This window comes from Lingula anatina, chromosome 1 (assembly GCF_051362555.1).
Source record: "Lingula anatina isolate TDL-2025a chromosome 1, LinAna3.0, whole genome shotgun sequence".
NCBI lineage: Eukaryota > Metazoa > Brachiopoda > Lingulata > Lingulida > Lingulidae > Lingula > Lingula anatina.
The window spans coordinates 24615165-24633533 of NC_141767.1; the positions used below are offsets into that span (position 1 = coordinate 24615165).

The 18369-nt window shown below is 34.4% G+C and overlaps 4 protein-coding genes across 8 annotated transcripts in view; 2 read left to right on the top strand and 2 right to left on the bottom strand.

Moving 5' to 3' along the window:
* The window catches only part of LOC106164645 (peroxidasin), a 27750-nt gene extending 25441 nt beyond the window's left edge, over positions 1 to 2309 (top strand). For both annotated transcript variants that reach the window (XM_013542624.2, XM_013542626.2), the window contains one exon: positions 174 to 2309. In XM_013542624.2, the coding sequence (XP_013398078.2) occupies positions 174 to 383 (210 nt within the window). In that variant the 3' untranslated portion in view covers positions 384 to 2309. The remainder of the gene's footprint in view (positions 1 to 173) is intronic.
* On the bottom strand, positions 1850 to 4136 carry LOC106164646 (acyl-coenzyme A thioesterase 13). 3 transcript variants are annotated; one of them, XM_013542627.2, is made up of 3 exons: positions 3974 to 4136; positions 2883 to 3067; positions 1850 to 2609 (listed from the first exon to the last, which is right to left on the bottom strand). In XM_013542627.2, the coding sequence occupies exons 1-3, from the start codon at positions 4109 to 4111 to the stop codon at positions 2450 to 2452; spliced, it is 483 nt and encodes a 160-aa protein (XP_013398081.2). In that variant the 5' UTR covers positions 4112 to 4136; the 3' UTR covers positions 1850 to 2449. The 3 variants fall into 3 exon arrangements, with proteins under 3 accessions (XP_013398081.2, XP_023931962.1, XP_086858695.1); XM_024076194.2 differs by having other exon boundaries at positions 3986 to 4092; XM_087002569.1 differs by lacking the exon at positions 3974 to 4136 and adding an exon at positions 3681 to 3848.
* Positions 4137 to 4607: 471 nt separating this feature from the next.
* On the bottom strand, positions 4608 to 7797 carry LOC106164624 (vesicle-associated membrane protein 8). Of its 2 annotated transcripts, none has more exons than XM_087002570.1 (4): positions 7634 to 7797; positions 6981 to 7122; positions 6546 to 6698; positions 4608 to 6207 (listed from the first exon to the last, which is right to left on the bottom strand). In XM_087002570.1, the coding sequence occupies exons 1-4, from the start codon at positions 7739 to 7741 to the stop codon at positions 6134 to 6136; spliced, it is 477 nt and encodes a 158-aa protein (XP_086858696.1). In that variant the 5' UTR covers positions 7742 to 7797; the 3' UTR covers positions 4608 to 6133. The 2 variants fall into 2 exon arrangements, with proteins under 2 accessions (XP_086858696.1, XP_013398044.2); XM_013542590.2 differs by lacking the exon at positions 7634 to 7797 and adding an exon at positions 7430 to 7542.
* LOC106164640 (importin-7) lies at positions 7676 to 18311 on the top strand. Its single transcript, XM_013542615.2, has 27 exons — positions 7676 to 7845; positions 8644 to 8725; positions 8924 to 9080; positions 9364 to 9522; positions 9666 to 9822; positions 10069 to 10158; positions 10680 to 10774; positions 10939 to 11009; positions 11353 to 11455; positions 11588 to 11633; positions 11781 to 11880; positions 12338 to 12528; positions 12661 to 12750; positions 12910 to 13117; positions 13250 to 13368; positions 13620 to 13745; positions 13900 to 13966; positions 14217 to 14342; positions 14494 to 14591; positions 14834 to 14926; positions 15233 to 15453; positions 15677 to 15822; positions 16008 to 16064; positions 16226 to 16296; positions 16629 to 16764; positions 16894 to 17010; positions 17258 to 18311. Exons 1-27 carry the CDS (start codon positions 7762 to 7764, stop codon positions 17332 to 17334), a joined length of 3087 nt encoding a protein of 1028 aa, XP_013398069.1. The 5' UTR covers positions 7676 to 7761; the 3' UTR covers positions 17335 to 18311.
* The last annotated feature ends 58 nt before the right edge of the window (positions 18312 to 18369 follow it).

Here is an 18369-nt window from a genome sequence, read left to right on the forward strand (position 1 = left end):
AGAAAATCCTAAGTAAAAATGGGTGTTTCATTTTATTGCTAACATCCATGTTCCTGGAATAAAACAAATAAGAAGTAGTATCTGGATTTATATTCTATTCTACATTAGAATAATGCTTTTAAGTGTGGACATAAAATGAATCATAACAACTATGAAATGTTTTTCCCCATCAGATTCGTAGATTGGAAAGAACATTAAAGAATCCACACTGTGTGGATGGACAAGGGAATAAAAGGAAATCAAGGGAAAAATGGAATGAAGGAGACTGTAAATACTGCGAGTGTAAGCACGGACAAAAGGAGTGCCACAGAATTATATGTCCACAGCCAGGGTGTGCTACGCCAAAGATTGTACAAGGACACTGTTGTCCAGTATGTGAATAACCAAGGATGACCTTTTTTGAAAATGAACACTGCCATAACTTAATAAATAATGTTTATATATATATATATGAAAAATAATGAATGAAATTTCTCTGGTGACTAAATACTTTTTGTATAAAATGATATAGAAGTTCTTTTTGAATGACAATATTATTGTACTGGTCAATGCTCAACTCATGCAATGCTCTCTACTATCGTTAAGTGGTCACTGAACTGCCCAGTGTTGTGGGTTACTGCCATGGCCAGTCAGTATTGCTGCAGCTTTTAATCTGGGAAGTATACATATACCTCAACATCTCAGCAGTCCCCTAGTAATTATGGGTTTAAAGCCATTATATATTTTACATTTCCTTTTAGTACTCAAGTTATAGATAAAGGTCCAAGGCTTTATGTTAAGTATTATATATCTTGGTGTGTAGTTTGTACCAAGTACATGATACTTGTGCATGACTACTTTATTCACTTGTCACTGTTCTAATCCAATGGATTCGTGTGAGTAATCAATGCATGTTATTAGATACAGTTATGTTTATCATTTTATTTGTGTATTTTCAGGTATGCATAAGCTACTTGTCACGTGGTGACTGTTTTTGACATAATGGATTGCTTGTTTGAACAAGTGATGATTACTTAAATTGTATTTAATTAATCAATGCAATTATAATTTCTTAACTTCATGGATTCTGGATTCAAACTTTACCCTAATGAAATACATGGGTAACCTTATGCTTCAAACAACCTTTACAGTACAGAAATGTCATTTCTACACCCTAAATGTGATGATTTCACACATTTCTATTGACCTCTTTAATGCATTTGTTAAACTGTTCACATCTTTGTTTTACGTTCACTTTGTTTTACATTCACATTTTGTTGAAGAAGTCACTATACACTAACTGATATAAAAGAAATCCCACCAAAACATAGCTGTAAAGAAACCCACAATTTTTTGGTATCAAGTGACATGGCTTTGCTCAGTTTCTATTTTCAGGTTATAACAAGTGATACAGCCCAAACACGCATTAAACTTTTTGTTATGTTTAGTCACATTTCCCTTTGGAATTTTTCACATGCATGTTCTCTGCAGATTTTGATGTGAAAATGGATTTGTATACATTACTTCGCAATGATAACCTTATATTGACAAAGGGGAAAAGATTGTGCCATTTCATTTTTTTTTCTTTTACTCACTGCATACAAAAATATTTTATTTGTTAATTTTTGAAGGTGGTGATTTTTAGAAAATCTTTTGTAATATTTTCTTGACACCTTGCATTAAATCCGTTAAATGATGCAATATTATGACACCAAATTATCAAAATAATGATTAGTTTTTACGATATCTTAAGAATAACTTTTATATAAAAGGCTTTAATATCCATTTTTACTACAAATGTAATTGTGCTACTTAATAATAAAATTCTACACACAACTGTATATGTTACAGCAAAGGAAAGAAAAGCAAGTTTTTATATCATCAAGTGTTTTATTACTGTAAGGATGTGATATTAAAAAGCTAGAACAAAAATAAATATTGCTTGCAATTGGTTGTGCATTGGAAGATATATGTGAATTTGTGTACTAAACGACCAATCTCTGCATCCACATAAATACAAAAAATATGAGACTTTCAATTAATCATAGTACATACTTATTTTTGAAACAGTTCTGAAAATTGTGTTAAAGAATTTTGGTGCACATGAATAATTAAGTTCAATAAATATGTCAAGGTCTCTACTATTACATATATGTTACTTGCAAATGAAATCCAGTTATCATCAATGTAGCAATGACTACCATTATGAAAAATACTGTATCTGTTCTGTGTACAACATTGTGGAAATGTTGCTGTAATCTACAGGCACGACAAAAGTAAAGAACCTTTTGGACAATCATGTTTAACCACAATAAACTTTTTGATTACAAGTGAAATAGTTTGTCATCTATATAAAAGCTTCATAGAAAAAATATGTGCAACGTTTTATCTTGCAACTTCATCGAAATTACTGGCCTCAGTTACGCTAAAAAAGGTACCAAAACTCCAGTCTACACTCTTCTTCTCATCTTCATGAATTTCCCAGATATTTTGTATGTCTTCCTTGTGCAATCAAGCTTCCATCCTTTTTAAGTTTTAAGTCAACATTAAGAAAAGCCAATGTTTTTCCAACTTTAAGTGTGGAAGCATCTATTATCACATCATCCCCTATCTTTGCTGACTTCATGAATCTGAAAGGAAATATTAGCTGTGAGAACATTTTTTATCAAAAGTGAACATTCTACATAAATAAGTTGATCACAATTTCTATAAGAGAATGAGAAAATATGGAGGGCAATTAAGGTTAAAGCAGGAGTTAATATTGTACACATTTGCATTAAAGGCACATTATTTAATAATGGAAATTCACAAACACAAGGGTTGCCACTATATGTTCAGTTCATTCCTAAGAAAATCCAGGAGTACATCAACCAGGTATTGACCCATATTTATATTAGACTTACGTGACATTCATGTCCACACTCACTCCGGGTAATCCTGGACCTGTGGTCATTAAGGCCACCGTGGATACACTGTCCACTAACGTGGCAGTCATTCCACCATGAAGTGTACCACCTCTATTGGTGTGCTCCTCCTCCACTGTTAATTCACACTGGCACTTGCCATCACCACCAGATATAAGCCGCATCTGTAATTGATGAAGTTGTCAGAAATGTTGAGTAACATACTACAGTAGCTGTCTGTGTGTCAAAACTAATGATGTGACAGGAACGGAAGTTCTAGGAATGGAAGCCCGGGTTCGGTATGATTTGTACAGGTTAGGCTTAGTTGCGGTACTGGGGTTAGAATATGGGATGAATGTCACCTGTGCAAAGTAATGGGAAGCAGACTAAGCTTCCTAGTGGACTTCCATTCCTGTTACTCCAACCCTTCCAGGGCCTTTATTATCTGTGATCCCAACCTCAAAATAGTATCCAGTAACAAAACATATTTACAGTATTTTACAGGCCAAGCTACAATTTAACTGGCATTTTGTGTGGCACCTGTGCTTATTTGCAGACTGACATGGAGACTGGACGTGATTTTACAACTGGATTGTGCAATAAGTAACCAAAGACAAATACTAGTATTTTTGTATGTTTCTGACACATAAATGCCCATTTTTATAAGACTTCGCTGCTGCAACAATTAATCTAAAAGATCCATTGAAAGACTAAATTATCTCTAGCATATTGGCTCTGATGAACCCAAAATAAAAAGGAAAAGCATTGCAACATCTTGAACACATACTAGTACATTACCAAGTGCCAAAGGCGAAGATGCAAGCAGATGCATCTCATTATCATTACGAACTAACGTCCGACCTGTCCGTTATCAAAAATATGAAAATCCATACAATATTTCCTCAGTGCAGAAACATGCCACTTTACGTCTTTAAAACGCTGTTTGCACTCCCCTAATAACAGAAATCAAATGCGAAGGAGGGGGTAGGTAGCTGGTGCATGAGGCATGCTCTAGCAAAAACATTTCCTTAATTATAACAGTTCATATACCTAATATGCAAGTTTACATCTCAAATTATTAATCTCATCACCTTGCTCATTACTTGATCAAATCCTGATCCTTTAGTTAAAAGGTTTAGAACTTGCCGGAGCACCTGGTTGCTGCCTGCCATCTTTCCAAGATAAGCCCAAAATATAAACCCCTGGCGGCAAAACTTAGAGTTGTTCATTTGAAAAGCTCATTTGAGATATATTAAAAAAAGTAAGAAAGGAAAACGTTACAGAAAAACATATATAGCACAAAATGAAATATGCATTGTTGTCCTTTGGTATTTCTCTTAACTTTAGCATTATTTACACTGCTTGAAACTATAGGGTGACAATTAATTGGGTTTTGTGGCAAAAATTTGACTCCAAATGATTGATTTTTCAACCAATTTTCAAGTTTTTATCATTAGGTCTTGGCCTGGAGGTGTCAACAAGGAGGATAATGGTTATGGAAATTAGATATATTACCACAGGAAAAGAATTGACTGTCACTTGTGTTCCATTGAAAGGACTCTCTTACTACCCATGCCTGCATGCCATACTTCACAATATAAACATGGCTGGAAAAAAATATCAGCATCACATGTGCATTTGTCTGAAAATGAGTCAATATTGATAGACGTACCATTCCTTCAATTTTTAAACGAAAAAAATATATGTAGGAAAAAAAGAAAAGTATATATACTGAATAGTTTATTTCATTTTATGAAAATGACAAAAATATAATTGTTCACGTAGAAGCAATATATATCCACATCCACTAACAAATAGACATAAAAACAACTTTTCTTGCACTTAATCTTTTGCATATTTTTTTTAATTGGCTTAAATAAGTAAATAATAATATTACAATGTATAAAACCAAACATAAAAGGGCACAGTAAAATTTAGTCAATGCAGATTCCAGGATAAAAGAGGGAAGGGAGGGGGTCAATTTATCAACCCACCTTCTACTGGATCTGCCCATGCTATAGATAACTATCTATAAATTATTGAAAATTCATAAATCATCACTTCACCTACACAATAACTTTGGGTGAAAAAAAATTTCAAATAGTTACATGATGGTCAAGGTCAATTATAATTTTACAATAAATGCATAATTTTTGGGTAAATGCGATTGGCAGACGCACTTAAAGACAAATACTAAGGCTCTATTCACATAGATTTTAGATCGATCTATCCCCGCGAGAGTCTCACTAGATTACTTTCAGATAATCTGACTTAAATGTCCGTCCCGCCTACTACAAGCTATAAGGGGGTAATTAACTTTTGTGTCCGCCCAGCTGACAGCTATTTAGCGTGAACCCCCAGGGAATTAGGTCGATCTAAAGTAGGTCGATCTAATCTATGGAAATAGGGTGTAATATAGTCAAGAAACATTAATTTTGCTCGACAAATGTTTGACAAACAAATTGAAAAAGAAACAGTCTCTCACAGATTAATGCTGGCAAAAATGTAAATATCTAAATACAGAGCAATATGATTTTGCAAAAAGTCAATCTTACAGTTGTAAAATTAATATAGTGCTTCAAAAAAAGGTTAAAACAAAATTGTTAATGGATTGTTCTTGCGACATGGTCACATTATCACAGACTCTGATTCCAGTTGAAATGATGATAAGTCTATAATTTTTTATATAATTATATTTTTCAATATTGGTAATCTAAGATTAATGTTTTTATTTTCCAGGTGGACTTTTTTGACTTCTAGGACTAATGGCAGGAAATAAATATCCAGAACTAATTTTAATTTAAGAATGTTTAAGAGTATCCATTGTGAGATTTAAGAACAAAATTTTATTCCCTGCCCTCATCAAAAATTATATGTAACTTATTGGTCATCCATCTAGTGAGTTTTAAAATTCCAAACATCTTACAGACAGAATGCATCAAGACCCAATATTTTCCTCTGTTGGTTTTAAACAAGTTAACTATTATATTTCTATATTTTGGGGGATTTTTTTTGAGCAGGGTTTACAATTTTTTTAACTGAAAAAGAAAGTTGAGAATGAAGCATGACCTTCAAGAGTACAGGGTATACTACTGATTTGAATCATTTTAGACCATAAAAACCCCTAATCTTTTTATTACAGGTAATCTTCTGTGTATTTTCATTGTATGTAGAAATGACTCCATTTTCTTGCTATCTGATGGGGATCCAAGATGGAAGAAATACTTCTGTGTGGCCCTGCTAGTAATGCTTTAGTGTATGTAAGCTGGGGTTGAAACTGTTGTTGCTTTTGTTGTAGATCCTATGTTTTCCGTGTGAGATGTAGCTGAAAAAAAAATGAATGATTCTTAATTAGACCTTTAAAATAACTTAAATTTATGAAACTCAAACAAATAATGTTAAATAAATATTTGAGCAGTTATACAAACAGCACAACTCAAAATGAACTTTAAAATTCTTGTCTGTTAAGATATTATCTTATGAGAAATTATTTAAAATTGATTATGACTTGATCTCTAACAGTTTTGAAAATTATCTACCTTACTTATAACTTTCTTATTAGAAAAACCATGCAATTTTCCAGCATGCATAACATTTTAAAAACCAGTGCTTTATTTGATCATTTTTGTACGAAATATAACATTTTACATCAAAGAGACTCACCAACTAAAACAACAACCACAATGACAATAATAAGCACCACAACCACAGCAGTTATAATAAGAGCCATGCACATTCTGGCATTCTTCAAACAATATTTTCTTTTTGTTTTGGCTGCAGTAGTCTTAAAGTTAGCTGTTTCATCATGCAAATGCTCTGTACAAGCAAAAATAAAATAGCAAACTGTAAATGCATGTCAGTGAAATGTTAGAAATATTTGTTTATAATACAAAAAAATAATAAAGTTTATGTCAGAGAACAATGCAGCCATGTTGTATTTTAAATAAGACATTAAGGATGCAGAAGCCAAAAAAAACATTACTCAAAATACAGTAGTGTTAATTCACACTAATCAGCAATTAAAACAGCCAAACAATAAAATCTATTGAATAAATGAATGTATTCTCACCACATTAATAATCAATCATAAACCAGTACCTGTTCTTTCCTCTAAAGCATCTAACTTTTCCCCTCGAACTAAAACTTTGTTAATGTTGTCTTGCAGGAGGTGTGTAACTTCATTTACGTCTTTCTGTAACCTTCCCAACTTATCCGGTTTATCTGCCATGGCATCAGGATTCTGGAACAAACATGATCAAATATCTTAAGAACACGCCAACTCCCCGGGGAAAAGGGTATTTACAGTTTCACACTTATCTTGGTGAATTACATACATGTAGAAGTAGAGAACAAACTTAACAACATGATTTTGAACTTGGGACTCGACGTCACTGTAATATAATACGATAAATCATTAATGCCTGTCTCCCACTGGGTTAAAACATAATTAAACAACAAACATGCCCCATCTTATCTATTTCTACACGCTCAAATTTTACACTTTTCCTATCTAATACTTGGACTAAGGTAATAAAACTATAATATACTTTTGTGGAGCTTGCACCGACTGCTACAGAAAGTCAACATCAAAAAGCGTCAAAGTCGTAATGGCAAGAGTGACATTTCCTAATTATCTTATTTGTATAGGTTAGTGACACAAGCGTGATATTTGTTATTACAGGTAATATCAGTGGCACGTTCTTTGTGTTTCAAATTATTCATAATGTAATCATATTAATTTTACGACATACCGCATAGCGTATCGGTAGTTGCGCAAAAACTACAATATTGGCGCGACCGGCTGAGGAGATCCACGTGAAGAAGGAAGACGTTTTTTCGCGTGGATGTCTGAGTGGCATTTGCCTTTTATAGTACTAAAATGGATGTCAACAAATTAGTCGATGTTTTGAGGGCTACACTAGACCCTACTCAACGTGAACAAGCCGAACAACAGCTCAATGAGGTGAGTGGATGCTAGACACGTTTTCAAGATGGCTGACATAATTTTTGATATCCAATTTCTCTGAACAAACCACGTGCATTGTTGCCAGCAAACCATGACATTCTGTTGGTGATTCACACAAATCTCAAGTAACACAAGTTCAGTTGGATATATCTACCCTAACGTTGCTATGATAGGAACAGGTATAATAGCTCTCTTTTTAAAACCCATGTGGGACTCTTCAGACGATATGCGTAAATTTTTGTATTGATATACATTTTACATCTTGTCTGTGTCTAAGATTGTGTGCCGTAAAGCCAAACTAACAGTTTGAATGAACTTTTCACATTCAATATATACCAGTAGTTCTGGCTATGTTGCTAATTATAGGTAAGTGAAGGACAGGTGTGGATGAGTCACTCTTCTCTGCCAGTGTTATAGTGGATTCTGTTAGTGTTACACCTGGGATAATTCTCCTTCATATAAATTACTGACTGTATCTACACATGTATATCACACAACTGTAGTAAATTGTAATGACATAATTAATAGGGAGTGCTGACATGTTGCATAATGAAAGGGAATATGGAAGAAAGTGCACATTTCTATTGATATTTCTAGTTGTGGAACAACACATATCTTATTCCTAGAAAGACAAGTCAGAAGTTGAATTTTATGTCCCAAAGGATTGGTTAAGATGTCTTAATATTGTTTTATTGAGTTTTAGCATTTACCCATTAAAATATTGATTTTGAAAGCAACTTATATTGTGTAAATGCAGTATCTCTGCCATAGAAATAATAATTTTTTCTTTCATAGGTCCACAAGATCATTGGCTTTGCACCGATCTTGCTTCAAGTGGTCATGAGTGACCAGTTAGATATGCCTGTTAAACAAGCAGGTAAACTTATTCTGAAAAAGTTTATTTTATGCATTCAAAAGCCTTAAGAATGATTTGTAGATTTAATGTTTATTTTTGAATGAGTATTATTTCTCTGAAAGTCATTGTGTTTATCAGATTTTTTTACTGATTTGTTATCATTTTAGATATGTTAAATTTAAAATGGGCTTGAAGAGATGGTTACTCCTTACTTTCCAGGTGCTATCTACTTAAAGAACATGATCATGCAGTTCTGGCATGAGAGAGAAGCAGAATTTCCAGGAGATCCAGTGCCTTTTAACATCCATGATAATGATAAACAACCAATTAGGGACAACATTGTGGAAGCTGTCATTCATGCTTCAGACCCAATTAGGTATAATTTTATGAAATATTGAATTCAATATTTTGGGTTCATAACTTGGATACAAGTAAACTGTGACCTTTTGAAGAAATTTATTCTTATTTTGCTGTTTGTAATTTTTGGAAATGCACAGAAACTGTCATTTTATGTTTCATGCTTAATTTGATATAAACACTTTTAAATGGGCACTTGATGATACTCACCTTTGATGATGGACTGTTTTTTAACTGAGAAGAGATTTCTGACTGTACTTTAATTTTCTTGGATGTTAATGACATATTTTATTTTACTCCAGGGTTCAGCTTGCCATATGTGTGAGCAATATCATAAAGCATGACTTTCCTGGGCGCTGGCCAAATGTTGCAGATAAAGTGGCCATGTATATCCAATCGGACAACCACCAAACTTGGATGGGAGCTTTGTTGTGTTTATATCAACTTATTAAAACATATGAGTAAGTTGAATGTCATTCAAAGATGATTTAATAGATTTCAGAAAAAAATATTGTTGACAAGTGAAACTGACCTCCAATTCTAGAATAACAGAGATAGAAAATGGGATTCTATTTTTGATTTTGATTTCTGTTGAACATTTCAGGTACAAGAAGTCTGATGAGCGTGTCCCGTTGACCCAGGCAATGCATGTGTTGTTACCATTGATCTACCAAAGATGTCTGCAACTCCTACCTGATCAGTCTGAGCTCTCTGTGCTCATACAAAAGCAAATTCTGAAATGTTTTCATGCACTAATACAGGTATGGGATTTTTTTGTGAAGGTTTGGGTTTGTGCTGTATACCAAAGTGGCATTTCCTTCCTTTCTTTGATAAATTGGTATTTCAGGGTTGTAATGAGTTAACTGAAAACATTATTCCACAGAAATACTGACCTATAGGTTTAGGAAACGTGGTTTTATAAAGTGCCTGAAATTACTGTATCTTTTTTTAGGAAAACAGCAGTACATTCTTTATGCCTTATATAAATTCTCATTTCTTATTTTCAGTACTGCCTTCCTCTAGATCTTATCACAAAAGAAGCCTTCACACAGTGGATGGAGCTGTTTAGACAGATTGTCGAAAGGTCTGTCCCAGAGGTAAGAAATTGCAGTTAATTGCAAACATTTCTGGATGTCTGGGGATGGGATTTAATTACTATCAGATGAAATGTATTGTATATATCTGTATTATAGTGGTAGAGTTCTTGTGTGAAATGATGTAACTGCTTAATCCATTCTCTGAGTCATGCCCACTTCATCTCTGGCAGCACCTCTTGGTGTGGGTATTCTCAAGTCTGAACTGGTCTGTAGTCAGGGTTTTCTTGGGTGCAGATTAAGAAGGATTGAGGATCACTGCCAGGGATGATAGTGAGCAGGGAGGCTCTCGCTCCTTGTATAAAGACGATTATTGGAATCTGATCACACTTGAAAAGAGTTTTAACAAAAGAAAGTTAGAAAAATAGGGGTCTGCTTACCAGAGGGGAATACTCACTTGAGCTGGCAATGGTGCTGTACATATTATTTGCATTGATGAAAATGTGGTATGTGAGATAATATCTATGTCAGTTTGTATGAGAGGAGGAGTTTGGATTTGTGATTCACACATCATATGTTATTAGGCAACCCTGCAGATTGATGAGGAAGAAAGGCCAGAACTAGCTTGGTGGAAATGCAAGAAGTGGGCCTGTCATATCATCACCAGGTTGTTTGAAAGGTAAGTGTTATACTTCACCCCTGATGAATGGATGATCTTGAGTTAGAGATGATAGTGGTCACACAGTACATGTTTACATATAAGAAGGTTAATTAAATGTATGCAGTGCTCATCTTTGCTTATGGTCATCATTGATGTTTAATACTTATGTTGTATTTATGTAGGTATGGAAGCCCAGGAAATGTGCAGGCTGAATATAACAAGTTTGCAGAGTGGTATTTAAAGAGTTTCTCAGGTAGGGTTTACTGACATAACCTTGTCATGCACTTCTTATTCCTTTTTCTGTTGTGAAATGATGTAACAGCATTAGCGGTTTTCTGAGTCATTTCCTCTTTATCTCTGGCAGCCTCTCTGGATGCAAGTATTCCCTAGTCTGTCTTCCAAGTTTTTCATGTGTTCATGTTTGCAAGGAGCGGAGGTTGATTTATATGGTGATTTCTAAGTGGGAAGATTAGGAATTTTTCTCTCTGCAAATTTAGTTGCCAATATAACCAATAATAACTTTTTACCAACGCATGCTTTAAGCCACATTTGGTTTTTGTCTAACCTTAAGTAAATATTTTTTATTTTTCTTCCAGCTGGTATTATCCAGGTGGTGTTAAAAGTATTAGACCAATATAGACAGAAGCAGTATGTTTCACCAAGGGTCCTGCTGCATTGCCTCAACTACCTTGATCAAGGGTAAGTGTTTTGTGTATCTTTTTAAATAGTTGTGTATAGTTTTCTTAAGATTTGGGTTGTAAAGCAATTTTTAATTAAACTCGGTTTAAATTGAATTGCAAAGTTACTCTATCATTTAATGCTTTTTTGCAGAGTCAGCCATGCATTTTCTTGGAAGTTCATGAAACCACATATGCAGGTAAGTTGGGAAGGTTGGCAACTGTGTGAATTTTATAATCTGGTTGTTTTAAATAATGACTATATTCAGTATGTTTGAACACTGTCCTTCATTTGATCCAAAGAAAACATTTATTTTCCTCTATTCCCAAATGTGTTGCTATTTTAGACGTTAGTGAGAGAGGTATTGTTCCCTCTACTATGCCATAGTGATGAAGATGAAGAATTGTGGACAACAGATCCTCATGAATACATCAGAACCAAATATGGTAGGATATCTTTTGAAAACCTTGTTTTCTGGCTGTGTGAAATGATGTAACTGCTTAATCCATTCTCTGAGTCATGCCCACTTCATCTCTGGCAGCACCTCTCGGTGTGGGTATTCTCAAGTCTGAACTGGTCTGTAGTCAGGGTTTTCTTGGGTGCAGATTAGGAAGGATTGAGGGTCACTGCCAGGGACAATAGTGAGCGGGGAGGCTCTTGCTCCTTGTATAAAGACGATTATTGGAATCTGATCACACTGCTTTTTGTTGGAGGACGAGAAATTGAATACGGTCTGATTGTAGGTATTTGAGTATTTTGAGAAGCTACTTATTTTAAGGTTTCTCAGATATTCATTTTCAACTTGCACAGAGTGATTCCAAGTTTCTTCTCAGAGTATTTATCTAAAATTAAGACATTTTCTGAATATCAAAGCAAATTTATATGTTCTGTTTGTATTTCTAGATGTGTTTGAAGAGTTCCTATCCCCTAGCACTGCAGCTCAGACACTTCTACACTCTGCTGCAAGCAAGAGAAAAGAGATCCTGCAGAAGACGATGGGCTTTTGTATGCAGATGCTTTCCACTGGCACTGAGCCAAGACAGAAAGACGGAGTTTTGCACATTATTGGAGCACTAGCAGATGTTCTATTAAAAGTGAGTTTTAAAGATTTCATCACAAGTTAGTTTGACAATTTATGGTACTAAGACATATACTTACTTGGCATTTTATACCGTTTTCTATTTTGCTAAGAAAATGATTATTTAACAAAGTATTTTTTGTTTCAGAAAAAAATCTACAAAGACCAGGTTGAGCTGATGCTGGCCAACCATGTCTTCCCGGAATTTGAGAGCCCATGCGGGTTTTTGCGAGCACGGGTAAGAAAATTGGTCATTTAAGAAGTCCAGCAGGCACATGTTTGTACTATGTCTCAAGTTTCTAGTTCAGTGCATTAACCCTCCATTCAAATCCTTTCCTTGCACAATTCCATTAAGGTACAGAGTTTGTGACATAATTCAGTACTTTTGTTTCTGTAGGCATGCTGGGTTTTGCACTACTTTTGTGAAGTGAAGTTCAAGGATGATGCAAACCTTGCTAGAGGCCTTGATTTATGTCGAACCTGCCTGTGCACAGACAAAGAGCTGCCTGTGAGAGTAGAGGCTGCCATTGCTCTCCAGATGCTGATCACCAACCAAGAAAAGGCAGAAGACATGGTGAAGCCACATGTGAAACCCATTATTTTAGGTACAGCTTAAAAACTTAAGTGTGACTCAGAATTGTTTTTTAGTATTAGTCTTATAGTTTTCCTGCCTATTTGCAAAGACTTTTTCGATCTTTCCATACTTGTACCTAATTATTTTTCTTGTTTATTTTTAGAATTACTGAATGTGATACGAGAAACAGAGAATGATGATATGACTAGTGTTATGCAGAAAATGGTTTGCACATTTGTTGAAGAGGTGGCTCCTCTGGCAGTTGAGGTCACTACACACTTGGTAGGTGTTTGAATGGAGGGGAAGGAGATTTGTTTTTCATCTCTTTCCATTTAGGTGTTTTGCGACAAACTTGACCAGGTGGAATTAAAACTCCAAAATGGATCTTCATAGTTTCTTTTATGGCCCACACAGCATGGTAAATTTTCACAATATTTCTGCATAGTTGTATAGTATAGATAATTTCTGATGGCGAGGTGGTTAAACCACTTAAAATGGTTTGAAAGTAAAGCAAAGACTGATTTTTTTTTCAGGCTCAAACTTTCCAGCAAGTTGTTGACTCAGACTCAGATGAGGGCTCAGATGAGAAGGCTATTGCTGCCATGGGCATTCTCAACACTCTGGAAACCATTCTTAATGTGATGGAAGAGCAAAAAGAAGTAAGTACCTAGCTTCTTTTTTTTTTTTTTTCCAACCTATAATAATCAATTGAATTCATCATCTTTGCTATCAGAAGCTTAAGAATACAAGTGGTGTGTATTTAGGTTTACATTACCTTTGATTGGTTTAATTTGATTTTTTACTTTTTTCCAGATTTTAAATCAGCTGGAGGGAATTGTTTTAAATGTAATAGGATTAATATTCCAGCAAAATATGATTGGTGAGTACACAAAAATAAATTGCCACACATTTGTTTTAAAGATGTCTTTTCGTGATAATGTGGGAGTTTGTTACAATTTTAAAAATTGCACTTTCAAATTATTACTTTTTTATGGATTAGGATGAGAGCAAAAATACATTTCTTAGTTGTTTTTTCTTTTTTTTTTTTTTTTTTTTTTTTTTTTTTTTTGTTTCTTCAAATGCTGCCTATCTGACTTTCAAATAAGTTTTTCTTGTCCATTTCTTTGCAGAATTTTATGAAGAAGTTTTATCTCTTGTGTATATGTTGACATGTACACAAATCTCACAGCACCTGTGGCAGGTCTTTTATATGGTCTATGAAATATTTCAGAAAGATGGATTTGATTACTTCACAGGTAATATGAATACTTATTTATAAGGCTGTCATTTAGTAAGAGTTGTTTTGAAGAGAGATTTGCACTTTATGATAAGCTTTAGAAGCAGTATGTCAGTGATTTCACATCTGCTTTGGGTTTACATGAGTTTATATTTTCATATCTCTTCCAGACATGATGCCAGCCCTCCACAACTATGTCACAGTAGATCCACAAGCTTTTCTTGCAAATCCCAAGCATTTAGAGATCATCTACAACATGTGTAAAACTGTAAGAAATGCAAAGATTTTTATGCGTGATTTATTTATTTATTTATTATTTTATTTATTTTTTTTTTGTTATTAGGGCATGATCAAGTACTGCTTGATACTTCCAGTATATTTTGCTTTTACATACCAGTTTGATAGAAAATCAAGCTGTACAATGGCTCATGGTTTATACTTAATCTGTAGTTTAGTAGAATGTAGACATTATTGAACAACCTCTCCAATGTTCTGCCTTGTGTTGTCTAGGTAATGACAGGAGATGCTGGTGAGGATGCAGAGTGCCATGCTGCCAAGCTGCTAGAGGTGATCCTCCTCCAGTACAAAGGACAAGTTGACCCTGTAAGTGCACATGTGAAAACTAGTTGATCTCTGAGAATTATATATAGATCATCTTTTGCTTGTTGACCATGGTGTTGTATTAATATGATGAATAGAATTTATTTGCTCCTTATGGGATCACTGCTGTTTATTGTGTTGTTAGATGATACTGTAGGGCAAGTATTCTTGCATGTTTCCTCATTATTATTTTGTTGATTATTTTTATCATGTTCACCAATGGATATTGTGTTACAACGCCAACTAGATTAATTTACAAGTTAATACTTTTTATTATTATTATTATTATTATTGACATTCAATGTTCAGGTGGTTCCGTCATTTGTGGAGTTGGCTCTTGAGAGATTAACAAGAAAAGTGAGGACCTCGGAATTGAGAACAATGTGTCTGCAGGTTGTCATTGCTGCACTCTATTACAATCCTCAGGCCTTGCTAGACATGCTGGACAAGATGCGTTTACCAAATATCACAGATTCCATCACAGCACAGTTTGTGAAACAGTGGTTACACGACTGTGATTGTTTCCTTGGGTAAGAGACTGAACTAGTGTAATTATGTCCGTTAGTTGCACAATAATTTTAAGAATTGGATGTCAACAATTGAATAAAGCTGAATGGCATTTGACATCTTTTGTCATTTCTCAGTAAATAACAATGTTAATTGTCAACCCCTATTATTACCTATGGGTCAGACTACAGCAATAGTGTTATTTCTTTACATATTTATTACCTGTTTTTATCCTTTTGTCTACAGTCTTCATGACAGAAAAATCAGTGTCCTTGGTCTTTGTACGTTAATGGACACACCCTCTACTCGCCCAGCTGCCATCAATGAGAATGCCTCACAGATCCTCCCCTCCGCTCTGCTGCTCTTTGCAGGTCTAAAAAGGGCTTACGCAAGTGAGTTTGACACACTGTGTCTCACGTGTTTGATTTTTTCATAGATTGACATTGAATATCATTTAGAGAATTAAAATTGATTTTGATATTTTTTATCAGATGGAGTATAGAATAAAAGAGACAAGTGCAACTGGTGAGAAATTAAAGTGATTATTTGGTAATGAAGAATTTATTCTTTTCCTTAGGTCGAGCAGCAGCTGAAAATGAAGAGGGTGATGATGAAGATGAAGAATACGAGGAAGGTAAGAAAGATTTGAAATACACATTAAGAAATTGAGCAGGATTTTTATTCAGTTAACTGAAAGTGGAAATCCTTTTCCTTGCTGACATTTTTTAATAACATAATTGACTATATTTGCTCAAGTTGTCTTGCATTCAATCTGTATTTCCAACTTTATTGTAGATGAATTAGGCAGTGATGAAGATGAAATTGATGAAGAAGGTGCTGAATATTTAGAAAAATTGGAGAGATCGGTGGGTTGAAAAGTTGACTACAAAACTTTAGAATGTTTAATGATAGAGACCTGCTTTTTGTTTGCAGATATAAAAAAATCAAATACCAAGTATCACATAACATATAAAGTCAATGGATGTTATTCAAATATTGAAATATCCAGATATCATGGCTGCTGATGTGCTGTAAAGATCTACCATAGTAGTGAACGTGATAAGATAATTAGAAAGATGGGATAATTTCTTAAATATGGATACAGTTTGTGCCACATCCAATAAAAAATTGTAAAGGAAACGTAGAAAGCTGAAACAGAGTAGTGTTATTACCCATATGCTTTATTTGGTATTTCTAGGCAAATGGAGATGATGACAGTGATGACGAATATGACGACGAGGCAGAAGAAACTGCATTAGAAAGTTACAGGACACCTTTAGATGATGATGACTGCACAGTAGATGAATATCAGGTCTTTAAAACTGTACTACAAAGTAAGTATTTTATAATGTTAAGATCTCCATCTTTATCAAGTTAATTATGAGATGGCGTTTAAAACAGATTTCCAAATAAATTGAGATCCTTGAGCTGTCGGTGATTAATTGATTATTTTCATGTCTTAGGCTTACAAAGCAGGGATCCCAGCTGGTACAGCTCCCTAACTAGTCAATTAACACAGGAACAACAACAGGAATTAAATGAAGTCTTTACATATGCTGAACAGAGGAAGGCTGTCCAGGGTAAATCAGTTTTTTTTTTTTCTTATAAAACCAATTAAACCATGTGTTTGTACATGCTCATTCAAAGTAGAGTGTCGAAAAACGGGTAGGGAGACATTTGTGTTTTAAATTAAGAAGCCGTACTTTTATTCACAACATGAATTTTAAAGGTACAAATGTGATAGGAAGTTTTTTTAATGTAAATTATATAAGGCAATGTTTTCCAATATTAACAGATTTGATGAGGTTTTTCTATTTGATGTTACAGATTCAAAGAAGATAGAGAAGAGTGGTGGGTACGTCTTTGCCAATGTATCTGTTCCCACCAACTTTAACTTTGGTTGAGAACTTTTGACAAGAAAAGACAAATGAAAGCATTCATGGGGACTTTCTTGCATCTGGAAAATCTTAGTTTCTTACTGAGTGGTGTGGCTTTCCAGCATTGGCTATGGAATTTCAGAGTCGAAGATTGGGCAAGGGTCATTATGGCAAGGTTGAACATAAACAATTGGGAATTATAATTTTATCATCCAAGGAAGAATATCAAGCACTTGCCAGTGACATCTATTTAATGTTTTGAGGATAACATTTTCAGCCCTTCCCATTGATCATTACAGTTTGTAACAATCCATTTATCGCGAAAATATTTTAATCTTAAGTGAAAAGTAGTTTCATTCATCACAGAGACAAAGATGAAGCTTCCCTCCCTGTATCATGAAATAATCTTGTGGCTTTTTCGTCACTACATTTATTTATTTTCTAAAGAATTAAGCCTTTGGCTCCTAGAATGAATGAGACTACAGGAAATGCTTTGTACTGTAAGTGATTTATATACACTAAATTTAAGCATGCTGCTGGCACAGTTTCAAAGATCATTTTCATTACCATTTCATGAAAGCTCAGTGTGTGGATTCAAAAGCTTATTTTATATAACAGAAATTTCTGTGGCATTATGGACAGTTTAAGCAGTTCTGTACACTTGTTACAGAACTCAGAGTGCCAACTAAGGATCTTATTATACCAAGTGTGTTAAACATTTTAATTGCCCTCCTCTCCAGCCTTTGTTATTGCAAAAATAGAAGCAACCAGAACCAGTCTTATTGTTTCATAACATTGTGCAGATACTGGTTTTACCCCTTGCAATATGGTAGGCCAAACACCCGCATGAAATTTTGTAATGCAGTTTCATAAGTCTCCCCCCCCCCCCCCTCCCCATTTTATTGAAATTATTTTGGCATACACACTAAAAGTATTTTTAAGTCTCTATGCCATTTTTTTGTGCCTACATTCAGCAGTGACAATAAATTTCTTTAAGTAAACAATTGTTTGAATTACTCATCGTCTTTGCCGACTGATTATTTTTTCATTTTTTACATTTTG